At 36.8% G+C, this 13,956-nt stretch overlaps 4 protein-coding genes across 4 annotated transcripts; 3 read left to right on the forward strand and 1 right to left on the reverse strand.

Moving 5' to 3' along the window:
- The first annotated feature begins 984 nt into the window (after positions 1-984).
- LOC110845529 (cytochrome P450 4c21) lies at positions 985-3,581 on the forward strand. The gene is made up of 11 exons (XM_035850455.1): positions 985-1,381; positions 1,440-1,546; positions 1,614-1,704; positions 1,776-1,958; positions 2,041-2,113; positions 2,174-2,303; positions 2,379-2,424; positions 2,504-2,607; positions 2,693-2,930; positions 2,999-3,181; positions 3,262-3,581. The coding sequence occupies exons 1-11, from the start codon at positions 1,099-1,101 to the stop codon at positions 3,420-3,422; spliced, it is 1,599 nt and encodes a 532-aa protein (XP_035706348.1). The 5' UTR covers positions 985-1,098; the 3' UTR covers positions 3,423-3,581.
- A 135-nt stretch (positions 3,582-3,716) lies between these two features.
- Positions 3,717-5,149, forward strand: LOC110847201. The gene is made up of 3 exons (XM_022094088.2): positions 3,717-4,010; positions 4,099-4,309; positions 4,390-5,149. Exons 1-3 carry the CDS (start codon positions 4,002-4,004, stop codon positions 4,845-4,847), a joined length of 678 nt encoding a protein of 225 aa, XP_021949780.1. The 5' UTR covers positions 3,717-4,001; the 3' UTR covers positions 4,848-5,149.
- A 1,040-nt stretch (positions 5,150-6,189) lies between these two features.
- Positions 6,190-8,145, forward strand: LOC110845530 (peroxisomal (S)-2-hydroxy-acid oxidase GLO3). Its single transcript, XM_022091967.2, has 8 exons — positions 6,190-6,589; positions 6,673-6,790; positions 6,860-6,994; positions 7,056-7,178; positions 7,246-7,378; positions 7,455-7,571; positions 7,643-7,754; positions 7,829-8,145. Exons 1-8 carry the CDS (start codon positions 6,226-6,228, stop codon positions 7,888-7,890), a joined length of 1,164 nt encoding a protein of 387 aa, XP_021947659.1. The 5' UTR covers positions 6,190-6,225; the 3' UTR covers positions 7,891-8,145.
- Positions 8,146-8,285: 140 nt separating this feature from the next.
- LOC110845531 lies at positions 8,286-8,894 on the reverse strand. The gene is made up of 2 exons (XM_035850094.1): positions 8,629-8,894; positions 8,286-8,563 (listed from the first exon to the last, which is right to left on the reverse strand). Exons 1-2 carry the CDS (start codon positions 8,810-8,812, stop codon positions 8,286-8,288), a joined length of 462 nt encoding a protein of 153 aa, XP_035705987.1. The 5' UTR covers positions 8,813-8,894.
- Between the last annotated feature and the right edge of the window lie 5,062 nt (positions 8,895-13,956).

The following is a 13,956-nucleotide window of genomic DNA, read 5'->3' on the forward strand; positions in this document are numbered from 1 at the left end:
ACTCTATTTCACCTATAGATTAAATTGCACTAAAAATCTCATTTTGCCCCGACCACACCCCCTGTCGCCAAAGGGGGTGTGGTCCGGTTGCCCCCAAAAGTTGATAGGATCCTCCCCCTGGGGTCCTATGTATGATGGCGAAAACCGATTTCGATTATCTCGATCCGTTCTCCTGATATCCTGCTGACAGACAGACGGACAGACAGACAAAGTCTTCACATAAAGTAGCTGAAGCTACTTAATAATTTACAATTCGTAGTTTAGTCGTAATCGGCGTATTTTTTTGGCACAACAATTATTTCATTGGGCTATTGGTCAGTTATATATATACGTACATATATAGTAAATCCAAATACCACAATGCAATTTTATTCTGATAATATTTATGTCGCAAGTGCATGGAAACGGAAATTTTTGGGGGATGGATCTCATTTGATGCTTAATTCGGACTTACACAATAGTTGTAGAATATTGGCAGCTTAGGATAAATGGTTACGTCCTTCAATTAATTTTTAACTCAATCATAAACCATTCTCATAAATGATAATGAATAGGAAATTCATGAGGATTCCTCATTGAGGAATAGCGATGTATTATACAAAAACCGAATGTTCCTCCAACAGATAGAAACAGGGTACATATATTACTATTTGATGGTACGTACATATTTGCAATAGATCTCATTTTATTTCCAGTTGTTACAGTTCGGGTTTTCTAAAAACGATTTGTTAAAAATCGTAAAGAATACCGAAAAACAGCCTGGACAACTTTTGGACAATTTTTCAGATTCATTTTTACATGTTACTAATAAATAGGTTACAGATGTACAAAATATAGTATATAGCTTTAGCATAGCTTTATGTAATGTATAATTAAGTATTTTCCCTGCTCAATAAAAAGCAGACTTTGAGTACGAAGGATTCATGATTATTTATGTATGGAAAACACTTCGATAACCATTTTAATTTTCATAATCATTACAATTGTATACCTATTGCATGAATATAAAACCGAATCGTACAGTTTATTCGTAAGTCAATATTGTTACAATCTCAAGCAAGGAATAATCTCTGACTTAATTTCTATGAAATTTAAAAAATGGAGAAATTCCTTGAATCGTCATTTCTATCACAGCCTCTGCTACCCCTTGTCAATCTTCAAGTGCCTGTTTTAAGTTTAATTCCAAGCCCTAAAGTCCAATTACCGTTTGACACCTTAGTAGTTTTATGTCTCACAATTTCCCTAGTAGTCTTCCTCCTAATCAACGATTATCGCAAAACCCACCTGACCAGAATTGCTAAAATGATCAAGAAGCTTCCAGGATCCCCACACAGAATTCCGTTCATTGGTCAATCGTACCTTCTCCTAGGTCCTGCGTGGAGTAAGTTTGTAACACTTAAGAATAAAACCAAGTTGCTAATTAACACAATTTTTGTCAGACACTCAGGAAGTCTTCTCAAGCTATTTGAGAAAATATGGAACAGTGTGTAGGATGTGGATTGGGGACAAGGCGTACATACTTATCAGCGATGTCAGTGCTGCCCAGGTAAATCATGTGTTTATGATTAATTACAATAATTGTGAATTGGATAATACTGTTTTACACTAAACAGAAAATCCTGGGTGCACCCGACCTTTTCGAAAAGGCATCTGCATACGATAATCTCAGAGACTTTGCTGGTACAGGACTCTTAACTTCCTCTGGTTTGTGGTTTATCATACATATGTATTTCATAACTGCCTGTGTAAATAGTCTGAATAATAATGACCATTAGGAGAGCAATGGAAAACTGACCGAAAATCTTTAAATCATGCCTTTAACCATCAGTTATTTACTGGATTTATTAAAATATTCAATCATGAAACAAACATTTTGATGTCAAAGTTGGAAAATGAGTGTGGAAATCCGGCTAATTTGTACCCATACTTTCTCACGGCAACATTGGACATGGTTTTGCGTATGTTCATAAGAAATACACACTTAACAATAATAATCTTATTATTAAGACACCGTCTAATTTAATGTTTTTACGAGTGTAGAAGCAGGTCTCGGAGTTGAGCTCAACCTTCAGGAGAAAACAGCCGATAATATTTACGCTACTGCAATTAATAAGTGAGTTATTATTTTATTGAGGAAAAATTTACCTGAATATGTGAACTTTTATCATTTCAGTTTGCTTTCTGGGACTCACATACGTCTGTTCAAGCCGCACTTGTACAATATTCCATTCGTGTACAGACTTATTGGAAGACACCAACTCGAGAAGAAATCAATTGCTCATATTTACAAGATTTGCGACATTGTAAATAACATGCATCTCGCTATTAATGCTGTAAGTAATGATATTTATTAATGAAAATGGTTTCTTCATATTTAGGCTAGAAAGCGGAAACAAAATGAAATTAAGGAAACTAAAACGGATGGTGGGTTAATGTCCTTATGATCGATATTTAAAATAAAAACCCAAATTTGAGAATTCATATGTACATATTTTATGCACAGATGATAAAATGAGGACAAAACCATTCCTAGATATTTTAATGGATAGAACGCCTCAGCCCACGGAGAAAGAATATTGCGACCATCTAGTCACAATAATTGGAGCTGTAATTAACAACTTGCATGAATGATTAAAAATTGAGTAATTTCTAAGTATTCCAAAAATTTCTACTAATTTCTAACAAAAATTAGGGGGCCGAAACGACTGCTTCATCCATTTACGAGACTCTGTTTTTCCTCGCTTTGAATTCTGACCATCAGAAAAAAGCCCAGGAAGAAGTGGACACCATCATAGGTTCAGAAATGAGAGAATTAACTCTGGCAGATATTTCGGAAGCCAAATACTTGGAAATGTGTTGGAAGGAGGCGATGCGAGTAAAACCTCCGGTTGCAATGGTTGCGAGGAAGCTTACGAGAGACGTGACGCTTGGTAACTAGAATCAATTACTATGAAAAATTTGGTGTAAATTATTGTAAGCTGCCATGTGTAATGTAAAGACGACGGCTCAATTCTTCCCAATGGTGCCGAGGTTGCAATTTTTATCCATCATATGCACCAAGACCCTGAGGTGTATCCAAATCCGAAAAAGTTTGACCCACTCCGATTTGCTCCAGAGGAATGCTTAAAGCGAAATGCGTACAGTTACCTCCCATTTTCCATGGGAAACAGAAACTGCATCGGTGAAAGCACATATAGCTATTTACATATTCTCCCTGTGACACGATCATGCAAACTGATTCTAATATTTTCTAACCCGTAGGTCTGAAGTATGCCCAACTAGAAGCGAAATTGATCCTGATGTATGTTCTGAAGAAATTTAATGTAACTACTAAACAGAGATTGGAGGATATCAAATTCATCTTTGGTGTCCCTGCGATTCCATTTCCACAATTTGAAGTTATTCTAGAACGGCGAACTTAATTTTTTTTAAAGTTATAAAAGTCTTGGTTTTGTAACTAGAAAAAATGTATATTTATTTGAACATGTCAAGCCTATTTACTACCAAACTGTCAAGATTGTGTACGAAAACAAATAAAAAAGTAGGCATAAGACTGCCATGCTTTCATGCATGCATACCAATCGTTGAGTAAAATGTAATTCTATGTAGATGACTATTTTGGGACCACATCTGTATAGGTTGGCTCGCGCCTATTATCTAACCCATAATTTTCTGTCCTTGACTGAGGAGGAAAGTGTGTTTTCCAACACATCTTGTCCCAAATTGAGATTTGTCGTCAACCACTTAATACATTTGCTCCGCTTTTCACTTGCTTGCAAGAAATAGAGAGAGTATATTTAGGTACATGAATATACTGATGGGTGCAATTGATAGGAGTTGTGCCACAAATCTGCGAGAACACCGACACTCACTGTCCTGATTGTACCATAGCTAAAGTTATTGTCAAATTCTAATCTGCTATCCACAATTTTAGACAAATATTCAGTAAACTCGTGATTATAAGAAATACAACTATTTTGCATAGGTTGTCGGGACACAACATGGAAAAGGTTGGGAATAAATAGCGTTGCATATTATTTTCACCATATTCTTGCCGTATGTATTTATTAGTTGTTATGTAATAAATCTCTTTTCCAGGTTGGACTTAACTTCCTGACCATCCTTCTCATAATTGTTGGTCTTATCGCATCCCCAACATTTGCTACTTCAGAAAGCAGTGAGGAGAAAGACGATATTCCCGAATTCAAGAATTTCACTGGAATGAAAAACGGAGGTTGTTACATGACTTCGTGTGAAAGTTATGTCCTCTGCAAGTGGAGTTATAGCGAGGTTCTCGTAGACAAGCGCAGTGAGTGACGATGTTTTTACCCAATTTATGTTTTTCAGGAATCTTCGACAATTGCACAAATCTAATCACTACTATTACAGATTGTCCGTATGGAAAAGAGCGGAAACTGTGTTGCATCCCGACCCCTGGCTGCATCGACACGCCATGCAAACCACATCACGTGGAATGTCAAGACGGTCGGGTTGAGATGAGCAGAGACGTGGTCATCTGTGACAGCACTGCGCCCCCAATGACCACGCTCCTCTGTTGCAACGAAGGCTACAAACCGCCCTGTTTTAACACGTCCTGCTCCTCTGGAGAAGGTGGCGAGTGTCCAGACGGGTATGAAGAGGCGGATCGCGGGGTGGGAGAGGAATGGGGGTGCCCTTACAAGGGACGTTTTGTCTACGGGAAGAAGACGTGTTGTCTCACACCACCGAAAGAAAGCAGTGAGGAGGACGATGATGATGATGACGAGAGTGGCGTCTCATCCGATAAAAGTAGTATGGTCCTGATCGTAATGGTTTGGTTGATGGGGGCTGCTTATAATATGCACTAGTGTATTATTTGTAGCATAAATGTTTGAGAAAGTGGCTCAAATCTTACAAGAACACTTTATTAGTGGTTTTGCTTAAATGGGAAAATTACCTGACATACATAATTCGACGTTTTTATGAAAATGAAGGTAACCCGATTTGCTTTAATTGTTTGTTTCAGAATGAATAAAGAATTCAATTGGATTGTAAAATTATACGCTAATTAACTTTGTAATAGCATAGACAATAATTAAATTTGAATGATGTTTCGTAAAGTTTAAGGCGATTTGGAGTAAAATAAAGTGAAAACAGATGCGTTCAGAAACTTTATTGTCTACAAATATAATTTTTATGATTAACAGTAAGTTATAACTCAAAATTGCATACAATCTACATATATACAAGTTGAAGTTGTAGCATCACACCATATGTCAAAGTACTTATTCGTGTGATTATATAATCTTATTTGAGGATGTAATTACATAAACATTTGGTTAATAATTTACACAATTGAATCGTATCACAATTATACCAAGTTCAAGTAGCAATCTCAATTACCTAATTTTTCATAGAGAAGTGTTTCTGTTAATATTAGTATTACATAATTTAAATTAATTAAATGGAGCTATAAAGTTGGCGTGAATGCCGTCATAATTTACTCCACAAATATAAAGGAAAAAAAATGTAGCCATAATAGCCACATGTATGTTATTGATATACATGGTAAACCGTCGCAAACGATATGTAGCATAAGGGTGAAACAAGTAATTCCCCAAGAAATGTGTGACCACACCCCCTGGCCTTGAGGAGGGGTGGTCCGATTGACCCCAAAAATTGGTAGGATTTTCCCCTGGGGGTCATATGTATGGCGCAGCAAACCGATTTCGATGCGGTAGTGCATGACATCGAATTCATCTCCAAAGCAACCCCCCAAGTGCAGAGGTTCTTGGTTCTCGCGTTATCCTGCTGATGCACAGGCGGACAGACAGACAAAGTCTTTAGGGACAAAGTCCATTCGAAACACTGCATGAGATTATCTGTATATTCCAGTACATGCGATACCCATGTTAAACATGTTTTTTAAGTTCAATCATTATTGAGCATTTTCATCATTATGTTAAATACTGTAATGCATGCCATTAACGAGTGCTACTGACGTAATGACTTTGATTTATTTCTACCACAGAAATATATACATGCATTATCAATTTGGTCATTGACGTAATTACTTTGTACATACTTATGTACATGTCATCAGCCTGTGAAATCCCTACGTGTGACACTTGAGTCCAAGTATGTATATTAAACACCGAGTTTTATATGCATGCGCTCATCATATTTCTCCTCGTGTAAACGTATTCCGGTTGGAATCACAATTGTCGACTACAAAATTGCTCAAAAATGCTGTTAGAAATTATTAAGTTAGTTATCACCTTCATAAATAATTTGAGTAATTTCCTTTCCAAAAAACATGAAAAGATTGAGGAGCTTTATAGCGTTAAGGATTTTGAGAATCTGTTTTCAAAATCGTGTCCAAAAGATGTAGTTGCTTATTACAACTGCGGCGCAGACGAGGAGAGAACCACGCTCGAAAATCGTAACGCATTTCATCGTTACATCCTGCGCCCACGAATGTTTGTCGATGTCTCAAATATTAATTTGTCTACGACAATATTCGGACAAAAGATTGCCACGCCGATTGGAATTTGTCCAATGGCGATGCACACGATGGCACACAGAGATGGAGAACGGGCCACGGCGAAAGGTACTTCTTTAGATTATTTAGACATTCTGGTTAATTTATAAAGTGTATGCATTTAAAACTTTAATATTTTTCATAAATTATAGCGATAGAAAAAATTGGTGGAATTTACATCCAAAGTTTTCACTCGAGCACGTCAATCGAAGACCTCGCCTGGGAAGTACCACATCTCAGGAAATGGATGCAGATTACATTGTGCAAAGGGTAGATTGTGCATGCAATGTGAGAAGCTTTGTGCATTCATAATTAACAAGATGTTGACCGTATTTATAGAACGATATCAATCGACATGATCAAAAGAGCGGAAAAATGTGGTTATGAAGCAATCGTTGTCTCAGTCGATACAATGTCATTGGGGAACCGATTAGAATTGAAAAGGTTGAAGTTTGACGTACCTCAAACTACTAGGTTGGTTTTGGTTTAAATATTGTTTAGGATTTTTTTATTAAATTTACTATATGGCTTGCAGACTTGCCAACTTTGATCTCTACATTCAAGGCAAATCGGAAGAAGAAAGTAAGCACTTAACAAACTATTCGACTGATTTATTAAGGCGAGACTGCACATGGAATTATGTTCAGTATTTGAAAGGGTATGCGATTCAAAGTGATCTATTAAGCTCTTGGTAAATTTGTAGTGAAAATGGACTTTTTTTATAGGCAGACGTCGCTACCTCTTATCTTGAAGGGTATACAAACCAAGGAAGATGCCCTGCTAGCCATGGAATATGGGGCGGATGCAATTTATGTATCGAATCATGGAGGACGCCAGCTCGACAGTGGAAAAGCGACAGTACGACAAATACGAGTTGTTTCATTAATTAATACACAAGTAGTTTTTTTTCTATAATTAATATTTTCTTATAAAGATTGACATTCTTCCTGAGATAGTTGAAGCCGTGAAGGGAAGATGTTCAGTATTTCTGGACGGCGGAATTATGCATGGATCCGATATTTTTAAGGCAATTGCACTTGGAGCCGATATGGTAATTATCATTTTTGCATTCAGAAATTCTAAATGGTATTCAAGTTTATAATTTACTGATGATAATTGTAGGTGTTTGTGGGGCGTCCAATACTTTGGGGGCTTGGCGTGGCAGGTGAAGCAGGGGTCGATAGGGTACTTTCAATTCTCAAGGAAGAGTTGATCACGACAATGACGTTTTGTGGTGAGTTTAAACAAATTGAATACGTCGTGTCATTCGAAGATATGATAGAATAAATTATCTGCTTATGTCAACAGGAACACCTGATGTCAATCTTATCACGGGAAACCACTGCGTCAAGTGTCCACCTGTCGGCTGATAGACTGACTTTATAAATAACAAAAGTCTCTCAATTTTAGTTTTAATTTTCTAGTTGTAATTTGCTTAAATTAAACTATGTATAAATCTAGTTTAATACGCAAAATCCAAATATGTATATAACGAAATCAAAGTAAAATCGAAATGATACCAGTTAATGAATAAGTGTAAGTTAAGTATAGTTTTTGTAATTGTATTGTAAGTTTGTACTAAATTTTTAATAAACAAAAATAAGTCAAGTGCCTCTTTCCTAAAGAAAGTATATTTCTTAATGAGTAAGATCTACATATTTATTTAAATATCGCATTGTATAACGGGAAACGGTCCAGCCGTCTTTTAATAAATATCTAGGCAAAATTACACATTTTGTTGGAATGCATTCGAACTAAATTACATTCACAATTTCGTCGATATCCATGCAGGATTCGCATTACCATTCGTGGGCGGATAATTTCTGAACCCGAAATTAGGAAAATCGTCATTCTTATTGTCGTATTCAATCCACTGTCGCATTCTTGCATCGCCAATGACTTTATTCCAAAGTTTGATGAATGGTTTGCTCAAAAGTCTGGCTGGTACTTTCTTCACGTGTTTGCGATTTATAGAGGTTACAATTATGCTGAAAACTGCTCCAAAAAACAAGGTGGACACGACTCCAATTCCTGGCTGCCAAACTGTATTAAAAAATTATAAAATTTGGGTCGAAAATAAAATATTTCAACTCTTGATCATCATTTACTGTAAGAGGTGGACCAAATCTTAATAAATATCGAATCATCGTTTTCCTTCCAGTCGAAGCTATCAAATGTGTCCAACTGTGTCAAATTTTGTGGTGAGATGAAATCACTACACGGCATAATAATGGTCTCAATGCTGGTAGAATTGGTGCAACTGCATCCACGGAGTGATAATGATAGCTTCATATCTGGGAGAAGATACAGCTTTTCAGCCACAATGTTTCCGATGCCTATGAATCCGGTTATCACGACAGAAGCCAAAAGCCCCAATAATGTTCCCTAAGATAAGAATTTGCACTTTAGATGCTTAACAGGATGACTACAAATTAGCCACATTCACAACCAGGGTATTTGTCCACGGGAGAAACATCCCCAGGCTGAAAGCACCTAAAATGGGACCCAGCAGAGACCCATGAACAAGGGTGGAAAACTGAAAAAATTCCAAAGATATTTGCATAATTATCTGCTATATTCTGAACTATTCTCAGATAATTTCTGAATACCCGTACCGGACTAATCTGCATAGTTTCATTAATAAGTTTTATCAAAAACACCAATCCATAACCGAGCACTCCACAGAGGATGGAAATAATTCGAGATGAACGCTCAAGTTCAGCTGAATTCAAAGATGGTCGATAATGCTTGAGGAAATCCTCGGTAAGCAACACAGCCAAGGAGGAGATTGTACTAGAGACCGTCCTGAAAATGTGGAATAATACATAGAATTACATATTTTATGAAATTTTTTCAAATTTCCACAATTCAATACGTCAAACTCCCACAAGTGATTCCTGCGACGAGCAAACCAGGCAAGATAGGGTAATTCCGGAAGAGGTCCATCACGTAATACGGCAATAATTCGTCCGTCGCAGTTATAATCTTCCATGGACAATACAACTTTATGCCATTATTACTCAAAGTATTTCATATCATATTTACGGTACCTTAGCCGTCACGGGGTCGCATTCATAATATCTTGCGTACACCAAGAAGCCGTTGAAAGAGCAGAAAAGCATAACCAGCATCATTCCAATCATATTGGAGAAGAGGCATCTGCATAAAAAATGTGAGATGTTAGGTGACACTTTAACCTGTGCTAGACAATTTAACTTACTGGCGTGATTGTGAAATTGTTGTGAGATAATTGTAGTGCTGAATTTGTGCCTGAGTCGCACCAAATATTGGCAACCATAATAACGTCCCACCTATTATCGCAGTCCAAAAAGTGTGGCGAGTCCTGGGGTCAAAATCCATGCTGCGTGGAACAGCGGAGTTAGCAATGTGGCACATAAGTACTTGGGGCATACTCAAACATGAAATATGGATTATTTATTTACTCAAACACTTTTGTCCTTCCGCTGGCCGCTGACCGTTCCCATGCACTTGAGAGGCCACCAAGCTCAATTATACTGCTAATTGCAAGTGCAAATAAAGCCGTAAACATGACCGTGGTTTGCAGCGTATTTGTCCATAAAGTCGCTGATAAACGCCCACCCTATATTGCGCATACATACATCCTTTTATTTTGAGTGCATATTTAGATAATCCCAAAAACGAGTCCTACCATAGCAGAGTTTACTATGCACACCGTAAAAATTGCAGCAGATGAGATGCGATAATCGAATCCGGCAACTATTCCATCCATCAATAACCAATAAATTTAGTGAAGATAGAAAAGTAAGATTCTTAATATTTAGATACATGCGTACCATGGTCAATTGCTAAACAGGGGCCGAGAACGGTAATTGGTGTATAAATTATCTATAAAACTGGCACCATTAATTTGGCACTTTATGCTATTAACTGAGGAACGCACCAAGTGAAGAATCCCAAACATTGAGCATATCACACGCACATTGCGGCCAAATCTCCATTCAAAATACTGAAAAATTGGCTATATAGTTTTACGAAATAAGTTTGAGAAATAAGTTTGACATGCATGGGACGCACCTGATATGCAGAATTTAACTGCAAATCTAAATACACCGGGACATAGAAGTAGCTCAACAAAATCGTCATCGGCACAAAGGCGAAGACGATCATTGTATATTGTTGACCGTAAAAGTAAACCTCGACAGGATTTCCGAGCAGGGTCACGGCAGATACGAAACTATGGGCGAGATTTTTAACCTTTAGCAAAAAACAAGACTTGCATTTTTAGATAAATTACACGTGACTCACCTTCCCACCATTGAGAATGATACCAACATTACAGAATTAGATTTATGTCGTGAACACAAATCTTCTTTAAAACTAACCAGATTTTTGTTATATATCATTTTGTCAAAAATAGGAATTGCCGTTGAAAATACTAGAACTGCAGAAAAAACGAAATATTCCGTCCAGTGATACTCCTTGGGGACGATGTGCTTAAAAATCTCTATCCCCTCTGGAAGCGACATTGTTATGAGTAACTTTATGAGAAGTGAAGTAAAAATACAACTGGACTTTTATTGAAAATATTGCTGAAGGTGTGTGTACACACAGCTACAATTACGGCCTCATCGTAAGTAGTGCATATAATTTAGTATTAAATATTGTAGATAAGGTGAACAAATTGGTTTGTTCATATTAATCAAATTATGCTAGTTTCTAAAAAAATAATAAATATGCATGCCATATATTTAGTGGTCATTTGTAATTGATACATAAATGTCATTTCCATGAATAGCGTAATGGTAAGAAAATAGGCAACCCAGTGGTTAAGATAAGATAAACAATGATCCAAACATGCACTTTTATAATGGATTGTGTCATATGTATGTAAGGGTGCAACACATTAATATTGCACAAATTGAAACTTTTTCTCTGTAGGATAACGGAAACCATATGGCTGGTTTTGCATAATTGATGACAAGTGGCTCGTGCAGATTACAATTGAGTATAGGTCAGTTACAATTGGGTTATACCACAACGTCTGATAAAAAAGGACTCATACTTTTTTGGCCAAGGCAAGTGTAAATTTATTTCTGCAGATTGGATTAATGCATTAAAGAATTGTTAATTAATTAAGGAATTAATTCGTTGTTTAATCAAAGATTTAAGTGTTGTAGATGTTCAGCATTATGGGAGAAAATATTTACGAATCAGTTAATGTATGTATGTATAAATGGGTTGGTGCATACATAATATGTATGTACATATCATGATTTATTTTGTTTTCAATCCAGAAAAAAAATGATTAAAAAGTTATTCAAAAAAGCAATTTACGTAATTCGATTTATCGCATAGATCAGTTAGCCAACAAGGCATTCATACAACTATCCACCATACCCATCATTATTGTCGATTTTGTGCAAGTTTTAATTTCAGCAAACTTTAGCGACCCCAACCCCAAAGGAATCCGTAACGGCTTCAACGATTTGACAATTCTCACGGTCAACTTTCTCAACTCGGTCGTCATACCTAACTGCATGTTTGTCCCTTTAAAAGCTTGCAACAAATTATGCGACATTGGCTCCAAAACGGCCAAATTGTCCAAATTTATTTTTGTCATGGTTACCATTAATACGACAATTCCAATATTGACAATTAGAATTAGCGTGGTAATCAGAGGATGCAGTCTCACAGCGACGAAGGTACAAACAACAACGGCGCAGGCTGTAATGAAGAGAAAAATTGTCGCCGTTGTTTGCACCGAATTTTCCATTGCTCTCAAAAGGATCATGAGGTGCCGATAGTGACTGAAATGTCGAACGAACTTGCCCTCCACGATTGCCTTGCCCCACTTGGGAAGCAAACCATTGATCATTTTCAGCAAAGATATGCCCACATGACCACCGCAATGGGCTAGAGAAACGCCGAGAAATGCGAGCCTTAACCCCTCATACAGCACGAAGGTTAATCCCGATAAACGGATGCAAAAAAGGCCCAGGGTCAGAACCACTTTGCTGTTGAAGGATAGTCGTAGAGCATTTTTATAAAAGGGAGGAAATGTTTTGAAGATGAAGTCAAAAATTCGGTGAGTAGGGTCGAAGCCCATGAAAACGAAGAGGCAGGATGAAAACGGGATGAACAAGTAGGTACACCAGATATAGAATTTGATACAGGCGAGGACTTTAGCTTGTGAAGAGTTACGTCGGGTGAAAGTTTTACCTGGTTTTATCCCATTTTCTAATATAACAAACATATATTACACAATTTGAAATTTGAAATTTTGAAATTTAAGAAAATATGTGCTTAGCAGTTAATCCTCACCTCGTTTAAGGGTAGATTCACACCGAAATATCTCATTCATTAGACGAATCGCGAATCTGCTGTGTTTCACCATGCAATAATAATAGCCGAATGACCCGCAGAGAGCCGTAATCGCTAGCACGGACCAGATCCACATTCTCGGTTCCACATATGGATCAATTTCCTCTCGTAAAAGCACCAAGACTCCGAGGGACGATGTTGACCAAATTGTGAGGAGAGAAAGCATTGGGAATAATGATATGACCGAGTGAAAGGGACGCTTAACTTGGGCTAATTTTATGCCATGTGGACCATCCAAGATTTCTATGGGCAATTTGTAAATGAATGGATACCTGTCAATGTAGAGGTGTTGGATCAGGATGGGAATTTCGTAGTGTGGCTCGACCATTATTTCTCGTAGAAAGTTATATTCTAGTTGTTTTGGACGGATTAATAAAACAGTCTCAAGTAGGAACTGGCAAGAAGGAAAGAAATGTTATAAATGTCACGACATTTAAGAGTAATACAGAAAAAGCTATCAAATAGACGTTGTCACGTAAATAGACGTTGTCACGTAGGCACAAATGATTTTAATCAGTAGTTTTGAGACTATGTACATACATATGAACATGAACTGTATTTTACATATATATTCTGTGACATTCTGATTAGTTTTATACGCTAAATTAAATTAGGCTATACTATTGCAATCAATCCAGGGAAATCTTAAATTAATAAAAAGAAATGGCAAACAACATTTAAATTTTCAGCTTGCAAAAATACGGGTGCAATAACCATGTATTTGTCTACTCTATCCACACACTTTATGTAAAAAGCTTCTGTATTTTACTGTTAATTTGGTGAAATATATGCCAACTTACAACTTAACCCATATAAATAGAAATATTATGACAATTTGTCCTTCGTTTTAACCCGTAAGAACTCAAAACTTGAAATAGTACTTAAAGTCGCTTCATATAACATGTACTTACTGTCAATCGTATTGAAATATAATTGAAATTGACTGAAAACACAGACAAGGAACTTTCAATTCTTCTGCTGATTGAACACGTAGGGACACGAAAATCCATCACTTGGCCATGCAGTAAACATTTATAGATTTAATCTTTTCCATACAAACTCAATAAACTTTA

This window comes from Folsomia candida, unplaced genomic scaffold (assembly GCF_002217175.1).
Source record: "Folsomia candida strain VU population unplaced genomic scaffold, ASM221717v1 Fcan01_Sc003, whole genome shotgun sequence".
NCBI classification, from domain to species: Eukaryota; Metazoa; Arthropoda; class Collembola; order Entomobryomorpha; family Isotomidae; genus Folsomia; species Folsomia candida.